A 21,015-nucleotide genomic window follows, 5' to 3' on the forward strand; every position below is an offset into this window, starting at 1 on the left:
TTGCCCTCCCTGGAAGCACCAGCAGCTGACCTGGCAGGACCCAGACATGATCCTCGCTCCCCCCTTCCCTGGCAACCAGGGCAGGACCACACACTGTGCCAGCAGCGACCTGCCAGGGTGCTTACAGCTCGTTTACGTGGTTGGTCAGTGCAGATTCATTAACCTCGCTCACGCCCCTTTGGTGTGAAAGCAGCAACCGACCCCTCTCTACATCACGTGTACAAATAGGAGCAAACCAGAGGCAAGGGACGTGGCGGGGACAGTGCAACATGCACACGGACCGGTGACGCAAAGGGCCCTCGGCAATGGCACAGCCAGGTGCCTCGCACGACAGCCAGGCTGGCGCGGGCAGCGCTCGCGGGCTCCAGGCCACGGGGGTAAGTCAGGGCTGCGGCCCGGCAAGCGCAAAGTCTGGCAAATCTCGGTCAACCTGCGGAACGAGGAGTCCCGTCCAGGGGCTGGGTCACTGACCAGGAGCCGTCATCACTGGAATCGGTGCAGAGCCGGATGGTCAGGAGATGAAAGGAAGAACAATTCTACGGAAAGAAAAGAGGGCAGCTGTCTTAAGGACACCACGTGTGACGAGTCTCTTCAAGCACCCCGGGGAGCCACCGTCCTGACGACCTTGGTGCCAGAGACCTGGTAGCAATGGGCTACCAGTTACTGTGCTGGGAGAATGAGCTGGGGAAAGAGCGAGCACTCGGTCCCTCTGGGTCTCACAAGCCGGTCACAGAGCTGGGAAAAGGAGAGACAGCAGGGACAGGTTCAATCTGCTGTCAGGCTCTGGGCTCCAGTAAACAAGATCAGAGTTCAAATTCCCTTCAAAGGAAACCAGCAGGAGTCTGGCCACCAGCTGGAGACCAGAGCACAGAGACGTCCCAGACACCCTAACACGGCGGCTCGCCCAGCAGCACAGCTGCAGTTTCGGCAGCCCTTGCTCGAGGACGCTCTGGGCTGCCCCGGGACGGGGGCCGTGAGGCATCGCCACCGGCCCTTGGCAGAGAAGGGAGCTCCCCCCCCGTACCCACCTTTGCGTTCGGTACACCTGATCCGGTCACATCGTCCGGCTGTACTCAATGCCGCTCTTGGCAGAAATGCCAGACCAGGGCAGGAGGCTGCAGAGAAGGCTCTGCGCCTGTCGATATATCCGCTGGGGAATTGAACACGGGCTCAGGCTGGCTAGCGTTGATCCGATGTGCTGTAGGTAGTCAGTGGCCACCAGTTAAGGACAGTGACATTTATGCTGTAACTTAAGAAATAACTTAAAATACTCTGGGGACTAGCACTCGCTAAACAGACCCCGTGGCACAGCGGAAGCTGCTGTGCTCAGTTAGACAGACAGATCCGCTCCTTGTATTAACTGGCTGCTCCCTTCTGTCAAACGCAGCTCTGCTTTGCACCGTAAAAGAAGGCAATTTGGGAACGCTGGCTCCAGCTCGTGTGGGAAGTATCTCCTCTAAGCAGCTGCCAGTTTCCTTTGCACTCCACAGCAAGTTCCTGTGGGGACGGCAATCCATCCACCTGCCTGGAAAGATTACAACAGGCTACACCTGGGAAAGATCAAGTTTCTTCTCCATGATCCAACCACCTGAAATAAACCCCCAAAGTCAGTCTGAGAGCAGCCTGCTGAGATCCAGGCCAGGCCAGGGTCACTGGGGGCGTACCAGGCCACAGGAAACAAGACCAAGGGCTTCTGTGCCACGCTGCTGGACAAACCCTGCACCACACAGACCAGAGCATGCCTAGCACCAGCGTTGGTTATCACCGGCATGAAACTTGCTCCAACTCAGAATTCCATGTGTCACCCTACACTGCCTCCCTGAACTGCTCCCAGCGGAGTCGGGGGAGCCTGGGCACCAAGGGGTCACTGCCAAATCCCTCTAGCATCACCTTCCTTCTGGCTTCAGACTAAACTCGCATCTGAGCGGGCGCCAGTCCCCAGCCCTGGCCAGCTCGCACTTAGCTGGATTGCTGTTTTCAACCCAAAACGGTGTGGTGTCTCCTTAGCGCGCCCCACTGCCAATCAGACTGAAGGTAAAGGATATAAGATTGTCCAGGGCGGGTGTCCGCCGTTGATGTACAGAACGTAGGTAAAGCCATCTTTGAGGACCCCTCTGATGGAGTAATAATAGGGAAGATAGTGGTGCTGTTTAAAGTCTCTGTTTTCATAGAAGTTTATTGCTGTGTTGTTAGTGGTGAGGACGTGCAGGTAGATGGCTTTGCAGTGATCCTGGGCGGTCGTCGATATATGGTCTTTTAAACTTTCAAGCAAGAGTGAACCTGTCGAAGGAAAAAGCAGCAGAATCACACAGAGCAGCTGCCTTCTCAGGGACGGCAGAAGGGTTTGTAGGTCCCAGCTGAGATCTCCTGCACCCAGTGTCTAAGCTGTGATTGCTGCACATGCTTGGAGACCCCAGATCCCACCAAGGTCTCACAGACCCCGGTGAGGAATTTAACAGGAGCACGCTACGTGGTTTTAATATGAATCCCATCTCACCTACGAGCATGGCTTCACAAAACAGATTTTATAAAGACACAAACTTCTGATTCAGTAACCACAGAGATGAGCCAGACGTGGGAATGTGCCAGCAATGCCCATCCCCAGCCAAGCAGCTCTCAGCTTTGGGGAAGTTCAGTGAGTCCTTTTCAATGGTATCAGTTCCATCACATTTATTTGTTTTAAAGCCATTTAAAACAGCAGAGCATCAAAACAGGACTTCACAAGCAGGTTATTGCAGCGTGTCTGCTGAACTCAAAATCTAAGAACAGGTAGAATGCTAAGATCCCTCCTAAGGAGGAAAGCTGAGGCACAACGTCATTCAACCTGGATTTGCTGCAGGCACTAGCCAGCAGAAGAAACCAGAGAAGGGCACAGAGGACACGCCAGCCCCAGGAGATGAGACCTGGAGGTTCACCCAAACCACCTCAACACGGATTAAGGACCCAGCAGAACCTGCAGGGGAACTTCTTCCCTCAGGCGTGCTAACAGCAGGCTAAAGAAATAGCTTAGCTAATACAAACACACAGATGAGATTTACGCTGCTGTTTCACAATTCCCAGAGCACCTAAGGCTCAGCAGGACCCACAGGATTTCAGAGCAGAAGTCAACAGCACTGACTTCATGGTCACTTGGTACTTGGTGGGCATTTATATCAGCTGAGCACAGAAAGACACTGAGAGACATCAACAGGAGAGCAGTTTAATTTTGTTATGAGATATTCCACTCTTTATCTCAGGAATCCAACTGCCCTCTGGTTTAAGAATAGCAGAGAACTAGAAACCAAAGCCTTTTAGTGTTTGCCAGACAAAAAAAACCCCAGAGCATTAGTGCTTAAAAGTATGCCTGGGGTGAAAAGCCTCCTGCGTGAAAGACCAGTTTCAAACACAAGCAGAAAAACTCTGAAGAGAAATGTCTCGGAAAAAGCAGCAGCAGCAGGCAGCAGCCTCTTGAGGTTGTTTTGCTGCAGGTACAAGTCCAAAGGTTTTGGGAGAGCACAGCAACATGCTGTACAGGTGTAATGGATATAGGATATACTGATTCTGAAAGGAGAAAATTCCAGCAAGATGGAGCTGGAAAAAAAAATCAGGATTTGGAAGCTGAAAGGAGACTCAAAACCAGCACCGTCTCTGAACATTGGTCTGTGCAAGTATTCTCTTCTTTGTACAGAAAATTTATCTCCAGTAGCATTTCAATGTAAGTTTTAAATACAGTGCTCCCACTGAGGACTTCGGGTCATTCCTTTAGGTATCCTGCCAGTTTGTTCCCTTCTAAACATGAGTGAGGGAGAAGGGAGGACTTGAAGAAGATAATTTATAACCAGTATCTACTCCAGCTGTGCAACACTGGGTCATGCTGCCAAACCCAGCCGAGTTCCTTTTGCAGATCAAAGATACAGATCATGCTTGAAATTGCCCCAGAAGGGCACTTATTTGATGACAAAACACATCCTGCTCTAAATGGAGATAAGCCCTTCTGACTGCAGGGTTTTCAAATGGCTGCAAAAATGCTGCGTGTAGCAGCAGGCATTCAGAGCTGACTTTTACATGCGTTTGGCAGATTTAATCAGGTCCAAGTTACACTCTTTTTCCAGTCCCTTTTGTCTTGTTCTAAATGTTTGTTCTATTTGTTGAGGTTGAAAGGTTAAAAATAGCTGTATTTCCTGCCTCAGGCTTCTGACACCCATGAAAAAAAAATAGCTTCAAATCCTGCTCCAGGGTGAAGTCCTAGCACTTTAGTCAGCCTCAGCAGCTGGAGTGCAAGTTTTTGGTGTGCTCAGCCGTCCCCTGGGAACAAGACGGACAAAGCCCCGTGCTCTTCAGAAACATTTGCACATTGTGTTGTGCCTACACCAGTAAAAACATCTCAGTGCACCCACATTAATACCAAGAAGGGGATGAGCGCATCACCTTCCCAACTGCTGGTACAAATCACCGACAAGTGTGTCTCAGAAGAATGTTGTGCTGAAACGGTGGAGCTCCTTCAGTCACGGCGGCTAGCCACACGTGGCAAACGACAGCAACGGAGTTGTCACTTAGCAGCATCTTACCTATTCCGTGTTTTCTGAACTCCTTCACCACTCCAAGGCTTAGGATGTAAGCAACTTGAGTGTCCACAGGAAAATTGGAAGCTAGGATGTCTCCATCCTGAGTAGAGATATGAGAAGTTATTTAGTGGGATAACCAGGGAGGCACAGGATAAGGCAAGAATCCTCTACTGGAACATCTGACAACCAGGCTACAGCAGGGAACTTCACTGAACAGTCTTAGCTGAAGCTTCTGGAAAGGAGGTGAGGAGTTAAAAAACCCCAGCATGGTCCCTTAGGGGTTATTCCTACTTCCATATCACCTTCCTAGATGGAGAACACAAATCATGATGTTTTTTTACTATATGCATTATTTGTGGGCTTAGGGACAGATTATATTTGCATTCTTGACCAGGAAGGATTCAAAGTGCCACTTCTGGAGTTACACATCGGTATCTAGATCAATCCAGCCTTTATTGCACACTCAGTCTGAGCTTCGTCTCAGCTGGAGATCTCTGTGCTGCTGCAGAGGACAAGGAGCATGTTCCACAGGCTCAGTCGCCTGGAGCGGTGTCTGAATAAGCCCCTGGCTTTCAGCTCGGCTGGAACAAGAGCCTTTTGTTAGAGTTGCTGAAGATGTAGCTTCTGAGTTTGACTAGCTTTGAGGTGAAGCCAGATAGCTAAAGTGAAGACTCCTAACACTGATGGCCTTTTAGAAGTTACGGATTCTCTGCATTGCCCCTGCTTTTTTAAAATCCACTTGCCCGTGCGATTTTCCCTGCGCTAAGCCAGTGGTCGTTTCCCATACTGTCTCCAGTGACCACCTCTTCTTCACCTCTCTGCTGTACTGTGTTGTCTCTCCTGGCCTCCAAAGTCTGTCGTCCCTGAAGCCTGAGCTTTCTGCAGATCGGCTAGTGACCGTGTAAATGAAGGAGTTTCTGCGGGAAGTCACAGGAGTGACCTGCCCAGTACAGCTGAGGAAGTTCAAGGCTTACATAAGGAAGGAAGAGGTTCATTATCCCACAGCGGCGCACACCTCAGTCACCAGTGATGACCAGGCACACAGAGAACAGCCAGGCAGCAGTTAACTGGCCTGCTACGCACTCACTTTTGGATTACGCCGGCACGACCCGACGTCTCTGCACAGCACGCCAGGCAGTAAATGCACACAGGTGCCTAACCCCAGCAGAGAGACTTTGTGGTACCAGGCTGCTCAGCTGCCCACGCGATCAGACACATCCCACCAACCCACGTTCCACGAGCTGGCAATCAGCATGTTCTTGTTTCTTTAGTTAATTCAGGATTGCTCTTGTAAGTGTCTGGATGGAGGGGGGGGAATATCCCAAACAGGTCCCATCCCAGTTACCCACGGCAAGAGGTGGACTACCTCTACTGGAGCACAGCTCAGCAGCATACCTCTTTATGCACCTTTGTTCTGCTCTTGATCTCCGCCACTATCATTCCCACGATGGAGCCTCTATACGTGGCTGCGAGGGAAAAGAACTTCTTGTTGGAAGTGATATCTCGGTACCATGAGTCAGGGTACCTGGGAAGGAAGGAAAAACAGGAATGTTTGGGGACACAGAGCCGAGGTGCTGCTCAACTGGAAATGGGCAGCAACATCTTTAATTGCTGGTCACTGGAACCGCAGGGCAGTGTATTTTACACAAGGCTAAGGGAGGGAAGCTGTGCTACTGGAAAGGCTGTCTTCCGCAAAGACACACAGCCAAGCAGCTCAGCCGTACATCCATCTAAAGCTCCTTCTATGCTGCTAATTTAGCTTATTCTGTGACATCTGGGATAGGAAGTTATTCACCTTTCCTGTCTTAACCGTTGTGTGGTACCAATGAACGAGAACCAGCTGCTGCACACCATTTGGTAGCATGGCTTCTTTCGATTGCATCCAAGCAGCAATACAGGCTGCTCGTGTAATGGCCTCCTGCCTTGCTAAGCCAACCACATTTTCCTTTTAGATTCATTGCCCAGAGCTCTCACTTCCATCTTTAGCAAGTTATTTTTAAATGCAAGATCCATCTGCCCTCATCTAAGAGCGTAACGATCTCGTTAATTTGATACACATGTGAAAAAATACCGCATATTGGTACAAAAAAAAAAAAAGAAAGAAAAATAAAAATCACATCACCTGCCTGCAGCTCTCCTCTCCTTTCTGCAGTGACTAAAGGGAAACTGGTGTACACCAATTTATTTCAAAGTGAGAGTTCAGCATGCCTTGTGTTTAAAAGAAATCTACAAATTCAAAATATTATGAATGCTTTTGCTGGTTTGTTACATTTCATGCCATCTTAATTACAATCCGCCAAAATCCTCTATAAACCTTCTCAAAGCAGCTAACGACAAAAATAAAAAAATCCTTGAAATAGTGTTTCTGGATGCTTTAAGCCAGAAAGGTATCACTGTCCCCCAGAAAAGCTCTTTATTCCCACGCTTGTGGGGACACAAGCATTTACCACACGGGGTGATTTACCCAGGGAACTGAGCTGGGACAGACTGAGATCAGCTTTAGGTCAGAGCTTTGGGAGCAACACTGATAGGCAGGCAAGCACAGCTCAGCTCTGAACTGGCCCAGTGCAGGTTCGCACCATTTGTTTCCACATCCCCGCCACCTCGCGCCCCAAGCCGGTAACATACTCTATTGGGAACCAGTCGCCACAGAGCTGTTTCACCGTGTCTATGTCATCGTGGCAGAGCAGACGCAGGTTTACGTCCGTGAGTGCACTCGGGGGCACCTCCTCTGTCATTCACACCTGCAAGAAAAGAAAGCACGTTAAGAACGACGAAGCACAGATTCCGAGTCTCGGCTTCCGTCAGGCACCTGCGCAACGGCAGCAGGAGGTTCCTCGGTATCAATAACGTTGGTTTTTCCTAGCAGAACACGTTCTCGAGAGAGATGAAGCAGAACATGGCAGCATTAACCCGAGAAGCAACTCGAAGCCCCGTTGCCCGCAGGATAAGCGCAGCCCAGCCTCGCGCACCCCGCCAGCCCTGCATCTGCACGCACCTCGCTCGCTCCCCGCTGCGTGTGGGAGCACGTGGCACCAACCCCTTCCAAAAAAGAGCTCCGGATGCTGCATTAAATAAGCCAACAATGCGCCAAGGGTACCTTATGAGGCATGGAACTCTTCAAATGTCTATGCTGGACCAACATTTTGTTAAAACAAAACTGAACAAGCAGCTTAAAAAGGAAGCACTGCTAGAACATTTACACAGTGCTCTTACACAACGCTGTCGTCTCCAGTTAGTACGTATGCAGAGGATTAAAATCCTTTAAAACATTAATTGTGTTTAACTTACGCTGGTGAAATGAGATCTGGTTTTATTTCCCCTCGTTCCCACACGCTACAGCTCCACAAGGGTTGGCTTTCCAGCCTGGCAGAGAGCGTTCAAACACAGAAATCCCAGGATATCCTTTTATTTCACCACAATACAGCCACAATCCTGCCAACCGCGTACAGGACACTTCATCCAGTGCCTCCGGCCCCTTTTAACAAGGGAAAGAAGCAAGCGATACCTAAGGTGGCTGTAAAAGCACGCGTGCGTAGCGCAGGCGCGTGAATGAAGAACAGACCTTGAGAAGAGGCTTGAGGCAGGACAAAGCCCCACGTGCGCTCACAGAACAAACAAGGCAGCTGCAGAACTCTGTTCTCTTTCAGGGGTACCTGCAGTTCTCCAGCCACAGCTTTTCTCTCTCACTCCAGCCCTCCTAGTCCCAGGCCAAAGAACCAGACCAGGACACAAAGAAAAATAAAATTACCCTTCATTTTAAAAAGATGTTTGGTTTTGCTTTCTTTTCCCTATTTTAAGAGGCTCAAATCTTGGTTTTGAAATGCTGAGTTATAAGGAAAAGCTGCAAAAAGCAGTGCTTGTGTACGCATTCCTGTTGAAAGGGATGCTCCGCTCTCCCGTGCTCTTGCTTTCAAGCTCAGAGATTCAAGGAGGAACAGATTTAAACGCCCTCCCCACTGGACTGGATATGCCATCTGAGCAGCTTCGACGCAAAAAACGCATCACCTCTGTAATACGCTCAGTAACTGACAGAGACGCACAAAAGGAGCGGGCACAGCAATGATCCCAGTTTGATGTGTTTTGACAGCACACAACGGTGTGCAATTGCTCTCCTAAAAATTTGGAAACATCCCCTTCCACTGCACCTCTAAGAAAAAACAAGGTTAAGCCATAAAATCTACATTCCATCCCCACATTTCTCTTTCAAGGTACATAAGCCAGCATTTTTCAGCAGTTCTGCTGGATAAACTGGTAGAGAACAACTCCCATTTAGCGCAACATGATGACACTCAAAGAGCAGAGTCCCCAGACGGTGGGGTCCCCGGAACTCAACATCAGCGCTGAACGAGAGCTGATCAGCACTGCTAACAAGAACAACGTTCACCCTTGACTTTGGCACTCCCCTGCGACACATATTGTGTAACTCCCTTGCGCCAGCGAGAGCAACTGAGCTCCCACTCCTCCGTCCTCCCGGACAGCGGCATAAAGCCCCTCGTGACTGGTCCTACGCATTTCCCTGAGAAGGGCATCCGAGGGGATCCGTATCTTGATATGGATCGCTTGCTCTTCTCCAAAGAAGTCCTGTTTCACAGCCTGTCGTAGGAGCGTGGCTGCGTATTTACCGAGCAGCCTACAGCTTTCACAATCAGGCCAGACGCTAGTTTCAAAACCATTTAAGCACCTGGAAAACCACAAAACCAGTACTACTTGCTGCTTTTAAAAATGATTTTACACTCCTAGAATTGGCTCCAGCCCTCTTTGAACCCATATCCTGTCTCAGCAGCGAGCACGCTCTCCACCGCCTGCCCCAGGTGACCTTTTGTCGTGCCTCCGCTTTACCCCACGGAGCCCTGAAGGAAGGGCAGCACGTTCACGTGCCGCGGCCGAGCTGATCCACGCGCTGCCGGGTGAGGCTCTGGACCCTTTGCCGAGCCATTTCCCAGCGGTGACCCACCACAAGATCACGAAGAGAGGGCAAAACAATTGTCTGTACGCCAGGACTGCTTGGCAAAAGCTCAGGTGGTGCAAGACAGGCTTCCCCGGGGGCAAAAAGAGGCAGGAGGAGCGAGCAGGCACACACAGCCAGAGCGGCTTTGGCCACGGCAAGGCTTCAAGCCCCGCTACATCGCTTTGTTAGTGGGCGTTAAGCTGCACTCAGCTTTGCAACAGCTGGGCTCTTTCTCACACATTTTATTTTTCTTGAGAAGTTTAGATGCTCCTGTAAGGCAACACCTCTTGTCAGTCAATACTCTCAGCATTAATAAATCAGAGGTACGCGAAACAACCATGACAGAGACAGGTTTTTGCTAACGAGTAGAAAAGGCAGGGGCCTAGGAGCAGACTTAGCCAGCAGCTGCTGCAGCAGAGGCAGAGCCAGCGCAGCGCACATTCTTGCGAGGATTAGTTCATGTTTATTTAACGCTATATTCTCAAAGAGCTAGGCAAGCATTATGCATTATCCTGTAGCTGAAGCCAGCCTTAAAAAAAGTAATTCATGACTGTTCTGTTGAACAGGATAATTCCTTTCCCCTGAAATTCAGCCAGTCGTTACCCAGCACCGGTTGTGTTTGCAGGGACTCGCTCTGTCCACTTTGGATTACGTGACCCAATCCGGATGCTCTTGCGCATTCAAAGAACGTTTAGGACGCCCGCCCGGCACCGTGTCCTGCCACAAGGTTTTAGGAGAGCAGACCTGTGCACCTTCCTCCCTGGCCGGATGTTGCTGCTGCTGGAGAAGCTGCAGCAAGCGGCTGCTATGCCCAAGAGAGAAATCCCAGGGAAGTAAATTCTCCTCACAGCCAGGTGACAGCCTCTGGCTCTTCGCGGATATCTGGGCAAACACTCAAGACGCAGGTCCTGGCCCTCTGCACAGCCTGGGGCACGCTGTAAACAGCACAGCCAGCGCCCTGAAGAGAAGCCTCAGCTAGCAGAGTGACCAGACTACCACTTTTAGAGGCCAAAAGGTACCTTTGGAAGCATAAAGAAATAATTAAAAAGCCGGTATCGGTGTAACATACAACCCTAGAACTCATGGAAGTTGGAAGGGCCTTCAGGGGTTTAGAGGCAGCGTAGCTCCACTCACCACTGCAACACTAACACCACCAGGTTCCGACCTTTGAGAGCAAGTGGTGGTTGCTGTGAAGCAAAACACAGGCTCCAGCCACGGGCAGTTAACTGAAGGAGGTCCACAGCCATTTTGGAAGACCCAAAGTGAAGTCACCTTATGGAACATCCTTCTCTCAGGTGTCAGTCTTTGTTCACGTGCTGGCTGTGGTCTGGGAAGCGGCATGGTTAGCATCATCCGCTGCCCCTCCACGCAGCGGGGCACAGCAACCTCCCTCTTTTGTCAGTGGGAAACGCTCCCTGATGACGATTATAAAACGAGCCAACATTTTATGCTACTGGAGAGATCGTGCAGTTAAACATTTGAAAAAGCTCTGAGGACAATCCTTTCTAAAATAACCAAGTTAGCAGTGAGTGGAACTAGAAATTGAGCATTTAATTCCCTTTCCTACCTAAAAACTGCAGATATTAACACATGACAAACTAATTAAAAAAAAAACAACAAAAAAACCAAAACAAAAAACCAAACCTACAGGTAAATATAAAGGTTTTGAGCATTTCTACCAGTCTTCTGCTGTGCTCTGTTGAAACAAATCTAGCAAAATGTTTTGGCCTTACGTGTACTGGGGAGCTGCAGCGGAACCTGTCAAACACTCATTACAAATATTTAGCAGTAATGGCAGTGGGATGAAAAGAAATAGCGAGTGCATTACTAAACAAGCCAACTTAACATATAGTGTTAAATTAAAGCACTTTGTAAGGCCCAAACTTACTATTAAAGAACAAGGTCATAAATCTTTGGCATCAAGAAGCTCTAGCTTTAACGAGCTAAACAGCAGCATTTCACAATTCTGTCTAAAAGACAGAGGAGCCTTTAGCCTCCAGCATCAGCCCAAGCGACGGCTGGGAATCGGAATTATCAGTGTTCACGCCGCACAATGAGCCAAGTACGGGTACTGACGCATTTCTAGCAGCTCCTGCCGTGCAGGAGTAGGCCTGGTTTTGAGTTTAGGTTAGCTACCACGTGCAGGATCAGTTTCTTTACTTGAACGAGATGCTTCACAGCTAAGAAATCACAACTCAGGCTTTTCTCAAGAGCAGGAAGTTTTCTTTCCCTCTTAGATCCCTTGTATGAAAAAAAAATGAGAAAAATCTGCATAATGCCATATTTCTAGAGAAACTGAGGTAGCCACACAGAATCAGCACAGGGTGTTAATCCAACAGGGTGTTCAAATGCAAGATAAAGCCTAATGCTTTCTAGAATTTGGCAGGAAGCTGCTTAAATGCTTCTGAAAGTCTCTCCAGCACTTCCATACCTAGAAAAGCCGGGCTAAGTGGTTCAACAAGTTAAGATCTCCCTTGTTTAGCACCATTAGACATGTTTTAACAATGTTTCTGCCTTGTGAATCCCGTGAAAATGAGTTGGATTTAAGCAATGAATGATCATAAGATGCTATTTTAATGAATTTTTATTTGGACTTCAACTCCCATCCAGGTAAGCTAATGAAAATCCCAAATAAAAATGTCATCATCTAGCACCAAATGTCACTGAATTTCCTGACAGAATAAAAGCACAGTAATCTAAGACTACAGGTAAATGAATACTAACTAGAATTGTATAGATATATAATCTCCAAGAAGGGGTGTACTGGCTTCAAATTTAGCATTCACACAAAAGCCAGCATGAAGGAATCTTCTTCACTTGCAGAAACAAAGCTAGACTGAAATCTAAAATCTTTCACCCTCCAATTTGAAAGCTAATTGAAATAAATTCATCCCAAACTGAAAGAAGCAAACCTGCAGGGCAGAAAAACAAGCACTGGCAGGATAATGGGTTTTTATAAAGCGACCCTATGATTCAGGAAGTTCTGTCCCAAAAGACACACAGCCAAGCACCCTGGTATCGCAAACATCTCTGTCATTAAACGGTGCAGACCCTTACTGACTCGGGCTGAAGATTGTCACCTTCTGAAATCAAAGCGTGCTTTCTTCAAGCACACTTCTGCTAGGTTGTTAAAAAGGATTATCTGCTGCCATTCCCCAGGTTTAAGTTCCTCCAGACAACCACCAAGTACATACCGTGCACAGGCCAGGCCTGAGGAACCGCAGCGATGCTGAACGAGTCCACTCTGCAAAGGCCGCACGCGAGTTGGCCCTTCCTCCGGTTGTCAGGTCACGTCCCCCTGCCTACAGCTGCACGTCTCTGTCCGGGATTGCAGCGATGGACATATGGGTAGTAGCTGTGTCTTACTTTACGTGACCAGACCATCTGCTCGGCACAGAGACTAGCAGAGACTCCCTGGAAGATCTGCATGCACGCACAGCGCGCCAGAGCTGGATTTCCTTACACCTGGTACCCTCACCCGAGGTGCTGCTCCAGTGTTGCCACCAAATCCTTGTTTGCAACTTCTGTGCGGAGAGTCCTCAAATCCCAGCAAGATGAGATTTCCACAAAAAAAAACGTTGAACGGCACTCGGGATCCTCTCTCACTTGTAAATAAACAGGATCAAACAAAGCCCAGCCAGAATTTTAAGAGCTACTCAAAATGCAGGACAGGCACACATGAGCTGTGACTGAGCAACACAGTACTCAAAACAGCCACGAACTCTGCTACCGTCTGGGGAGGCTTCGAGAGCGCCAGCGGGAGTTTTCACAGCTCTGTCTCTCTACCTTGCGCCATCTGGCACTGGGGATTTGATTTACATTAAACCATTCAATCTGAACCAGTCAAAGGTCTAATTCCAACAAAGCAGTGAAGATTTCCCTTCTGCAGTTCATTTTAAGCTTGCTGCGTTTTTAGGTTAGTGGTCTCGCAGGGAATGTTCCACACAGACACCCCTGTTACCAAGCCCCTTTTATTTAATACAGTAAAATGGCGACTGGATTTGAAAACATCATGAATTCATTACTAAGAATCTCAGAGAGGCGCTTCTGGGACTTAGGGTAACATTAGCAAGGCAACAGGAGCCAGATTTTTAAAGATATTTAAATACTTGGCTTGACACCTCCTTGGTACTACTTCAAGTCTGGTTACAGAAGGAAAAAGAAAGATGAGGTTGGAAGGACCCTTCAGGGTTTAACCCAACTTAGATCAGGTTGCTCAGGCCCACAGTCCCACGTAACATCAGTGAGGAGCAAACCTCTCCACCCAGCACTGGGCTCCGACTGGTTCCTTTGCACCCAAGGCGCTACTGGAAAGCTGGGCTGTTAGAGGTGCTGTGTTAACCTCTGCTACGCGTGCGATGCAAGCACCTCTAGACGCTATTTGTTACCCTCCATTTATCCCATATTCCACCTTCTAGGAATCCCATGCAGGTTCGCTTAGTACAAGCAATAAATAAACCCCAGAAGATGCGGTTCTCTCCATCTCTGGCATGTCGTGCAAACCAGCAAAGCTCGGAGTTCACGGCCACGAGCAGAACAGCGATCGTTTCACCTCCGTTCCTGTACCACCCGTCACATGCAACAGGAGCGCTGCCCAAAACTGCCATCGCTAATTCCCCACGCTAGCAGGAGCAGATGTTCAGAGCAAGACACTTAATGGGAAATCTAAGATAGAATGACTGATTTTGTGCCTCGGTCTGAGAAGAACGTAATAATATAGCTGGAAACAGGCTCTGATGCTAGATTATGTCATTTCACATTAGTCCATAACGCTTTTTGATCAGGGCATTACGTTTTTCTCTAATTTCTACCAGAACCACGGGCACTGAGCCTTAGAGCCCCTTGTGGACCCCTGCTCACTCAGGGACGTGCACAAGCTCAAGACTTTGAGCTCCTCATTATTTAAACTCCTTCCATAGCAGCTTCCCTCTGTGCAGAAAACTGCCCTCCTCAACCAGCTCCCCCTGCGCAACCTCTCAGGCCGCCACATCTCGACGATGGGCTGTTAGTCCAGCCCCGCGATGCGGATCCCGTTTGCCTCCAAAAGCACACCGCAAGCACTGACGAGCTTCTCTCAGGGACATCACTCTGGAGAAAGGAGCTTGTCAGCACCTGGACTTTCTTCGCCAGTAAATCCGTCCAGAGCAGCGTGCCCGATGAGCACACCTCCACAGCGGAGGAGGGTAAAAAAAAACAGGGAGCTTGGGGAAGAATGTGCTCTAAAGAAAGCTGAATTTATGTGAACACCAGGGAGACTGGAGGGTAACCTTGGGTTTAGATAAGACAGCTGCACCCGTGAATTATCAGGTGGCCTGAGACAATTAACAAAGAATAATGTCTTCCTGAGCTAGCCAGATGAGCACAGGGGGCCTGTATACACGGCTGAGCCCAAAGTATAAAAAGTGGGAAATTAATAAAGTAAACTTTGAAGAAAACAGAGAGCCTGAGCTGCCTTCAATCCGCACATTCCCTCCCGGTGACTGCGGGTGCTGAGCACCGTGACAGTGAGCAAATAGAGACCAATAACGGGCATACGCTGCAATTGCTGTATTCCGCTTGCACCGTGATTTCAGTACATTTCTGTATCTCCCTGCTGGATCAAACACCCCTGTAACACCAAATATACCACACAAGTAAATCTGACATTAAACCTTCCTCGTGCGGCAAATCTCAAAGAGCCTAGCCAAAGCGTACTGGACTTGGACAGCCAGGAAGGCAGCACTGTCGCTCACAATCTGGGAAAACCCATTCTGGCATTCAGCCCTCCTCCCAAAGGCTCACCCCACGCCGCTCAGCCAATTCCCCTTAGCTTCGAAATTCTGAAAACATCGTTCTAAAAAACTGAGTTGTGCCTTGTTCCCAGCTCTGCACTTCCTTTTCCGTTACGCCCAGACTGAGGTGTGCACACTGCAGGACTAAAACCCTGAAAGCCAAAACACCACGTCACAGTAATTAACACTTGGCCTCCTGCCATGACAGATCAGGATTTGAAACAGACCCCAAAAGGTTACTAGGAAATGAGAAGGCAGAACGTTCTACCTGTGCAGCAAGCAGCAGAATTTTTACTTGAAAAGAAAGCACTTACTGTTAGTGAAATCCTTTTATACTTGTATCCCTGATCCCCTGCACACTTGAAGTTTGACTTGTCAGCCTTGCAGCAGCAGAAATGTTAACGTTTTGCATGTGAGTTGCTTTCTGGGCTGTTCTTTTACCCTACAGCTCTAGATACATCACTTGAAGCCGTAGATTTCACAGGAGCTGGTACCCAAATACAGTGTTCTCTAAAGCATACCACAAAAGGCACGGCTTCCTGCTGCCCCAGATACAGCAATTCCTCCAGGGAACAGAGAGCAAGAATCTCTAAGAGGGTTTTGCGGTTAAATCTTTTCTTGTTAAGAAGCGGAAGAGAAAATCTGCTTTGTGACAGTAGCACTGCGGGGAGTTAAAACCGAAGGGTCACGATAGAGACACATTCACAACAAGAAGCTCGCTGGAGGAGACATCTAATATCTTGCAAATGCCGAACACAGCAAGTTTACAGGCAGCGGTTCCTCCAGAAAATAAAACAAAAAAAAAAACCCCAACAGCTCATCATACATGCAGGCCCACTGCCACTTCTCAATTTGAATAAACATCTACACAGAAGATGCATGTAGCAACTGAAAAACCAGCCAGAAATCCAGCCTAGCGGAGTACGAACACCGGGAGAGGGGAACTCCAGCCTGCCTCCATTTCCTAGGCACTGGCCTCATTGCTGAGCAACAACACACAGCTGCGGAGAAAACCCCGCTCCTCCGCCTACATCACTAACAACTAACTTTGTTTGTTTGTTTGTTTAAAGCACCTTGTTTGCAGTAGCCTCTACAAAAAGCTTGAAAAGAAACCTCGCACCTCTCAAAGATCCTGAATTTAAAATTTGAGCCAACGTGGCTCCCTTTTTTTTTTTTTTTAAACACAGCTTGAGACACGCAGGTTCGACTCAAAAAACCCACTGCCACTGTTTCAAGCTAGCAACGGTTAAAATGGACGCTGGCACAGACGTCTGCTTTTACATCCACAGTAATAAGTTGAAAAGGAGAAATTAAAAACATATTTAAAAGCTAACACTGGAAAACTGAGCAGCTGCCTTTCCTATCTTTCTGCAAGGAGAAAAGTGCGAGTGGGGGGCACAGTGTGAGATATGAAGCTCTAAGCCTTTTTGCAACACCCTGCACCGAAGCCGTCAGACATCCTGTGACTTGTTAAAAAAACAAAAACAAAACCAAACACAACAGGAATACAGGAGTGATACCACTCTGGTAATGATTGTCAGGTAAAACTTTAAAGTTTGTGGGAGAGGTGCTCAGCTAAGGCCTATCTTTGTCTGCTGTTACACCGATCAGCTTAGCCCGACTGTTTATTTAAAAGTGCCTTAACATCAGAGGAAAAAAGCACGAAGAGCAGCCACTGGCACCTTGTCACAGGGAATTCCTGTCCGTTACAGGCTGCCGCAGCCCAGCAGCCCGTGCTGAGCAGGAAGGCAGAGCCACGAGGACTCCTGCATCAGCTCCGCAGATCAGTCACGGGGAAGCCCCCAGGTTGGTTCCTGTAATTCCTCAGGTATTTAAAACAGCGCTGTCATCGAGAGTCAGCCTTTGCGTCACAGTTTCACCTGCCCCTGCTCACTCCATAAACTATGCTGGGAGTGGCTGGGGTGGGGGGCAGAGAGGAAGAGGATGTCTTCCTGGGCGGCAGGAGCGGTTCACAGCAGCCCATGGGCCGAGACACCAACCGGCTTACCAGACTAGACTGGCCCAACACCCACATTCACAACACGCCCCCAGAAAAGAACCCTCCACAAAGAAAAAACCCACCCCCACATACAAATAAAGATCATCCTTACTGGGACAGAAATAACAACAGACATGAAAGAAGTACCAGACTCCATTAACAAAATCCATACACACACTACGTTAAAGGCTCTTTGCGCTCCCAACTGCAGAAGACTTTTTCTGAATTCCACTGACATGACATCTGAGACCAGCCTGGATACAAACGTACACGATGAGACCGCTCTGGTTTAGAAAAATTAATGAAAATTAAGAATGCCACAGGTTTTAAGAGGGCATTCACAGGACAGACACTTACCAATTACTCAGACACATTAAGTCAACTTCCTTTAAAAGCAACCAGCTCAGAGAAACAACAGCAGCAGCTGCTTCGAAGAACAAACTGACACAGAACAATGCTTACACGCTACCGGATGTTTATTTATTTGCTGCCAGGCATATAAAGACTAATTAAAGCACAAAGTTTACAGGCAGTACCCAGCATCTCTGCTTCTGATGGGGGTGAGGCAGCCCCAACGTTATCTTGTAAGCAAAGAGTTCACACTCACACAATTATTGGGAGAGAACACCAGCTTTTTTAAAATGAACCTCACTTCTGAGAAATCTGCTAGAGTTTACTAAAAAAAATACCATGCACTCCCCAAAAGCGTCCCTCATAAAGGCTTCTGAGGAAGCTAAGCTGGACTAAGGAGAGTCTCTGGCAGATCAAAAGAAACGAAGCAAATCTGGGATGAATCCATAGCGAAAAGAAATTCCAGCTATAATCCATTCAGCAGATTCATAAAAACTAGAAGGAAGAAGAGATGAAGCAATACGCAACAAAAAATGATAATCCTTTGGGATAGGGCACAGATTTCCAGGACAGTAAAATCTAAAGCTGTTCACAGAAAGCTCTCATGATGCCTAGAGACTAATAACATGGCAGAAAAAGTCTGTAAGCTGGTAGATAAAAGAGGAATGCAGGTTGGAGAAAGGCAAGCATTTCCAATTTGTGTTAACTGCTACAAGGGGAAAAAAAAAAAAATCCACGCTCTCAGAGTGAGTTCCCTGAGAACATTAGTTTTCTGCTCAGCAGCCGTCAAAATAGGATACTGGGAATTATCAAAACAAACAGAGAGGGGAAAAAAACAGATCCAGAAAGCCTTTGGCCTGAGCCAGCCTGCTCCTCCTTATGTGACAGATATTTCATGCCTCTAGATGTCAATAGAGCACTCAGCCACGTTCACACAGTTAGCAGGAGCGCAGGGAGCAGCTGCACGGAAGGGCCAAGGGTCAGAGGAGCTCGCCACAGCCACCTAACACGGGCTAGCTGCTACCGGGAGGTGCCGCAGCGTAACAAAGAGGATAAACTACGACAGAGACAGAGCAGGCTAGCAAAGGTCAGACCCAACACAGCAAACATAATGAAACATTTAAACGGCTTTCTGCAGGAGATTATAATAATCTGGTAACTGGGATCAAGACTGGATCTTGATCTTCAGTTCACGGCTGGACACAGCAATGTTGGTGTCGAGGACACCGGCCGCAGTCTCTCCGACGGGACACGGAAAGAAGCAGCGCTTTCAGCACGCCGGTTCGGCAGGCTCCAAACCACAGATGCTATTCTCACCGTACGGATAGCGTAGCTACAACCCACCCGTCGCTGCGCCGCCCGGGGAACTGGGCACGGCAGCTGGAACGCTTCTAGCAAAGGCAACAGCCACCGCGCCTAGCAGAAAGCACTGTGCTGTGAAGTCTTTGAGGCAACATTTAAGGGACAACATTTAACAATTAAACTGAGCTTTGATCAGCTGCAATCAAAAACCTCAAGATACACCCTGCCAAAACGCACTCAGCTGTCGCCGTGCTTACATACGAAGTCGAGCAATTGCTTTCTCTCTACAGGCCGGTTCAAACAAGACACAACGCACAGAAAAACCTAAGCTGTCCGTGGTGCGTGTTTGAGCCAGCCACGACCCGGGCTGTCAGGATACGCAGCTCTCCCGGGAGAGCTCGGGGTGCAAGGGGAAGAGCTGGAGGTAGCCACGCTTGACACATTCCCGGCCCTCCCAAGGGAAATTCTGCTACAGAGGAAGAGGAAATGGAGACGCAATGCTACAGCCCCCCTGCGCTGCTGGCTAGGCCCCGCCGCGGCCTAGGAGCGGGGTTGCCATGGCGACCCGCGCCCGGGACGGGCCTGGGCCCGACCGGGCCCAGGCCCGTCCCGGGCGCTGGTCGCCATGGCAACCCCGCTCCCAGGCGGAGACCCCCACCGCGCTTCCCCGCTCACCTCGGAATGGCGGCGGACGCGCCGCGGGGCGGTTCAGCGCATACCGGTCGGCGGAAGTAGAGCGAAGAAAACCGGCGGCCTCGGCAGAACACCGGCGGGGCACTTCCTATCCTCGGGCACCGGGCAGTAAAGCGCTTTCTCATTGGCTGCCTGCCGGCGCGTGACCGGCCAGGGCCGCGCAGGCGCAGAAGGGGAAGTTCCGGCTCCGTGTGGCCACGTGGGCAGCTGCTAATTACAGGGGATGTTTTAATTAGCCGTGCATCCTTCAGCACGAACGCTTGAGAAACAGGATGCGGGGTGGTCACGCACCTCTCCCGCGGTTTCTCCCCCCGGGCCTACACTGCAAGAGGTGCCGGGGATCAACGCCAGGAATCACTCTGAGCCTGGAATTAGAAGTTTTTTAGGGTTTTTTTTTTTGTCATTGGGTTTTTTCTTTGTCATTGAAGCTCTACAAAGTGTAGGATAGGATCTGATAGGATATTTCAGTTGGAAGGGACCTACAACGATCACCTAGTCCAACCACCCCACCAAAAGTTGAAGCCTATTACTTTAATATTATTATTATTATATTACTTTCCCTTTCCAGAGAAGGGCAAATACAGTTTCCAGCTCTTTAATTCAATTCATATTTTCACAGCTTCCATCTAATCTGACCCATTTTTTGCAGCCAGTGTGCAACCAGGTAACCGCAGCCAGCGCATCTCCTCTGACGAGGACAACAGCGGTGAAACTCTTCGTTAACGATGTCACCGGAGCATAGAAAAGACCTTTCCATCTTGCTTTTTCACTTGGCAGAGTGAAATCCTCAGAGAACGAGAGCGCGACGACAGAACAGAGCTCAACTAAAGGGGCCGGACAGAGTGTTTTGCTGTAGCGCTAACAGCAGCAAGTTTCACAGCTCTTCCCGGGACGCCTCCGCGCCCAGCTGCGCCTCACTCCGAGCCGTCCAGCGCGCCGCAGCCAGCCTCTGGCCAGTTTTGCCAGTTGGCAATAATTAAAACACACCAGACCTCACCCCCAAGTTTCACGGCTTACGGACCGATGTGTGTAGAGAGGGGATCTCCTGAGCCTGGAGGACGGCGGGTCACTGCAGCACGAAGGGGTTGTGCTCCCTCCCTAGCACAGGCCTAACGAGCTGGACCTTCTAATCGCTACTGGAAAGAAGATAAAGCTGCAGAATTATTTAACACTTCTTAAATTGTTTCCTTTAATAGGAAATGCTGCTTTACTCTACCTTGTGCTTCTAAATCAAAACATTTGTGTTCCAAAAATATACAGTGTACACATACTCTGTAGCTATAGATACAAACATTTACAAACAAGCAAACTGGAGTGGACTAGCTTGAAAAAAACCTCAGCCTTTCCTTCTGTCCCTCCTCGAGCAAAGGCCAGCTGGGCTCACTGTGCAGGAAACAGATCAGG

At 49.0% G+C, this 21,015-nt stretch overlaps 1 protein-coding gene across 2 annotated transcripts; it reads right to left on the reverse strand.

Moving 5' to 3' along the window:
* Window positions 1-60: 60 nt before the first annotated feature.
* Window positions 61-20,954, reverse strand: NAA60 (N-alpha-acetyltransferase 60, NatF catalytic subunit). Of its 2 annotated transcripts, XM_086759985.1 has the most exons (7): window positions 19,594-20,954; window positions 7,173-7,288; window positions 5,940-6,069; window positions 4,548-4,644; window positions 2,030-2,280; window positions 1,029-1,198; window positions 61-536 (listed from the first exon to the last, which is right to left on the reverse strand). In XM_086759985.1, the coding sequence occupies exons 2-6, from the start codon at window positions 7,280-7,282 to the stop codon at window positions 1,055-1,057; spliced, it is 732 nt and encodes a 243-aa protein (XP_086616111.1). In that variant the 5' UTR covers window positions 7,283-7,288; window positions 19,594-20,954; the 3' UTR covers window positions 61-536; window positions 1,029-1,054. The 2 variants fall into 2 exon arrangements, with proteins under 2 accessions (XP_086616111.1, XP_086616109.1); XM_086759983.1 differs by lacking the exons at window positions 61-536; window positions 19,594-20,954 and adding an exon at window positions 12,690-12,709 and having other exon boundaries at window positions 1,094-2,280.
* Window positions 20,955-21,015: the final 61 nt, after the last annotated feature.

The sequence above is a fragment of the Chlamydotis macqueenii genome, chromosome 15 (genome assembly GCF_036417535.1).
Source record: "Chlamydotis macqueenii isolate bChlMac1 chromosome 15, bChlMac1.mat, whole genome shotgun sequence".
NCBI classification, from domain to species: domain Eukaryota; kingdom Metazoa; phylum Chordata; class Aves; order Otidiformes; family Otididae; genus Chlamydotis; species Chlamydotis macqueenii.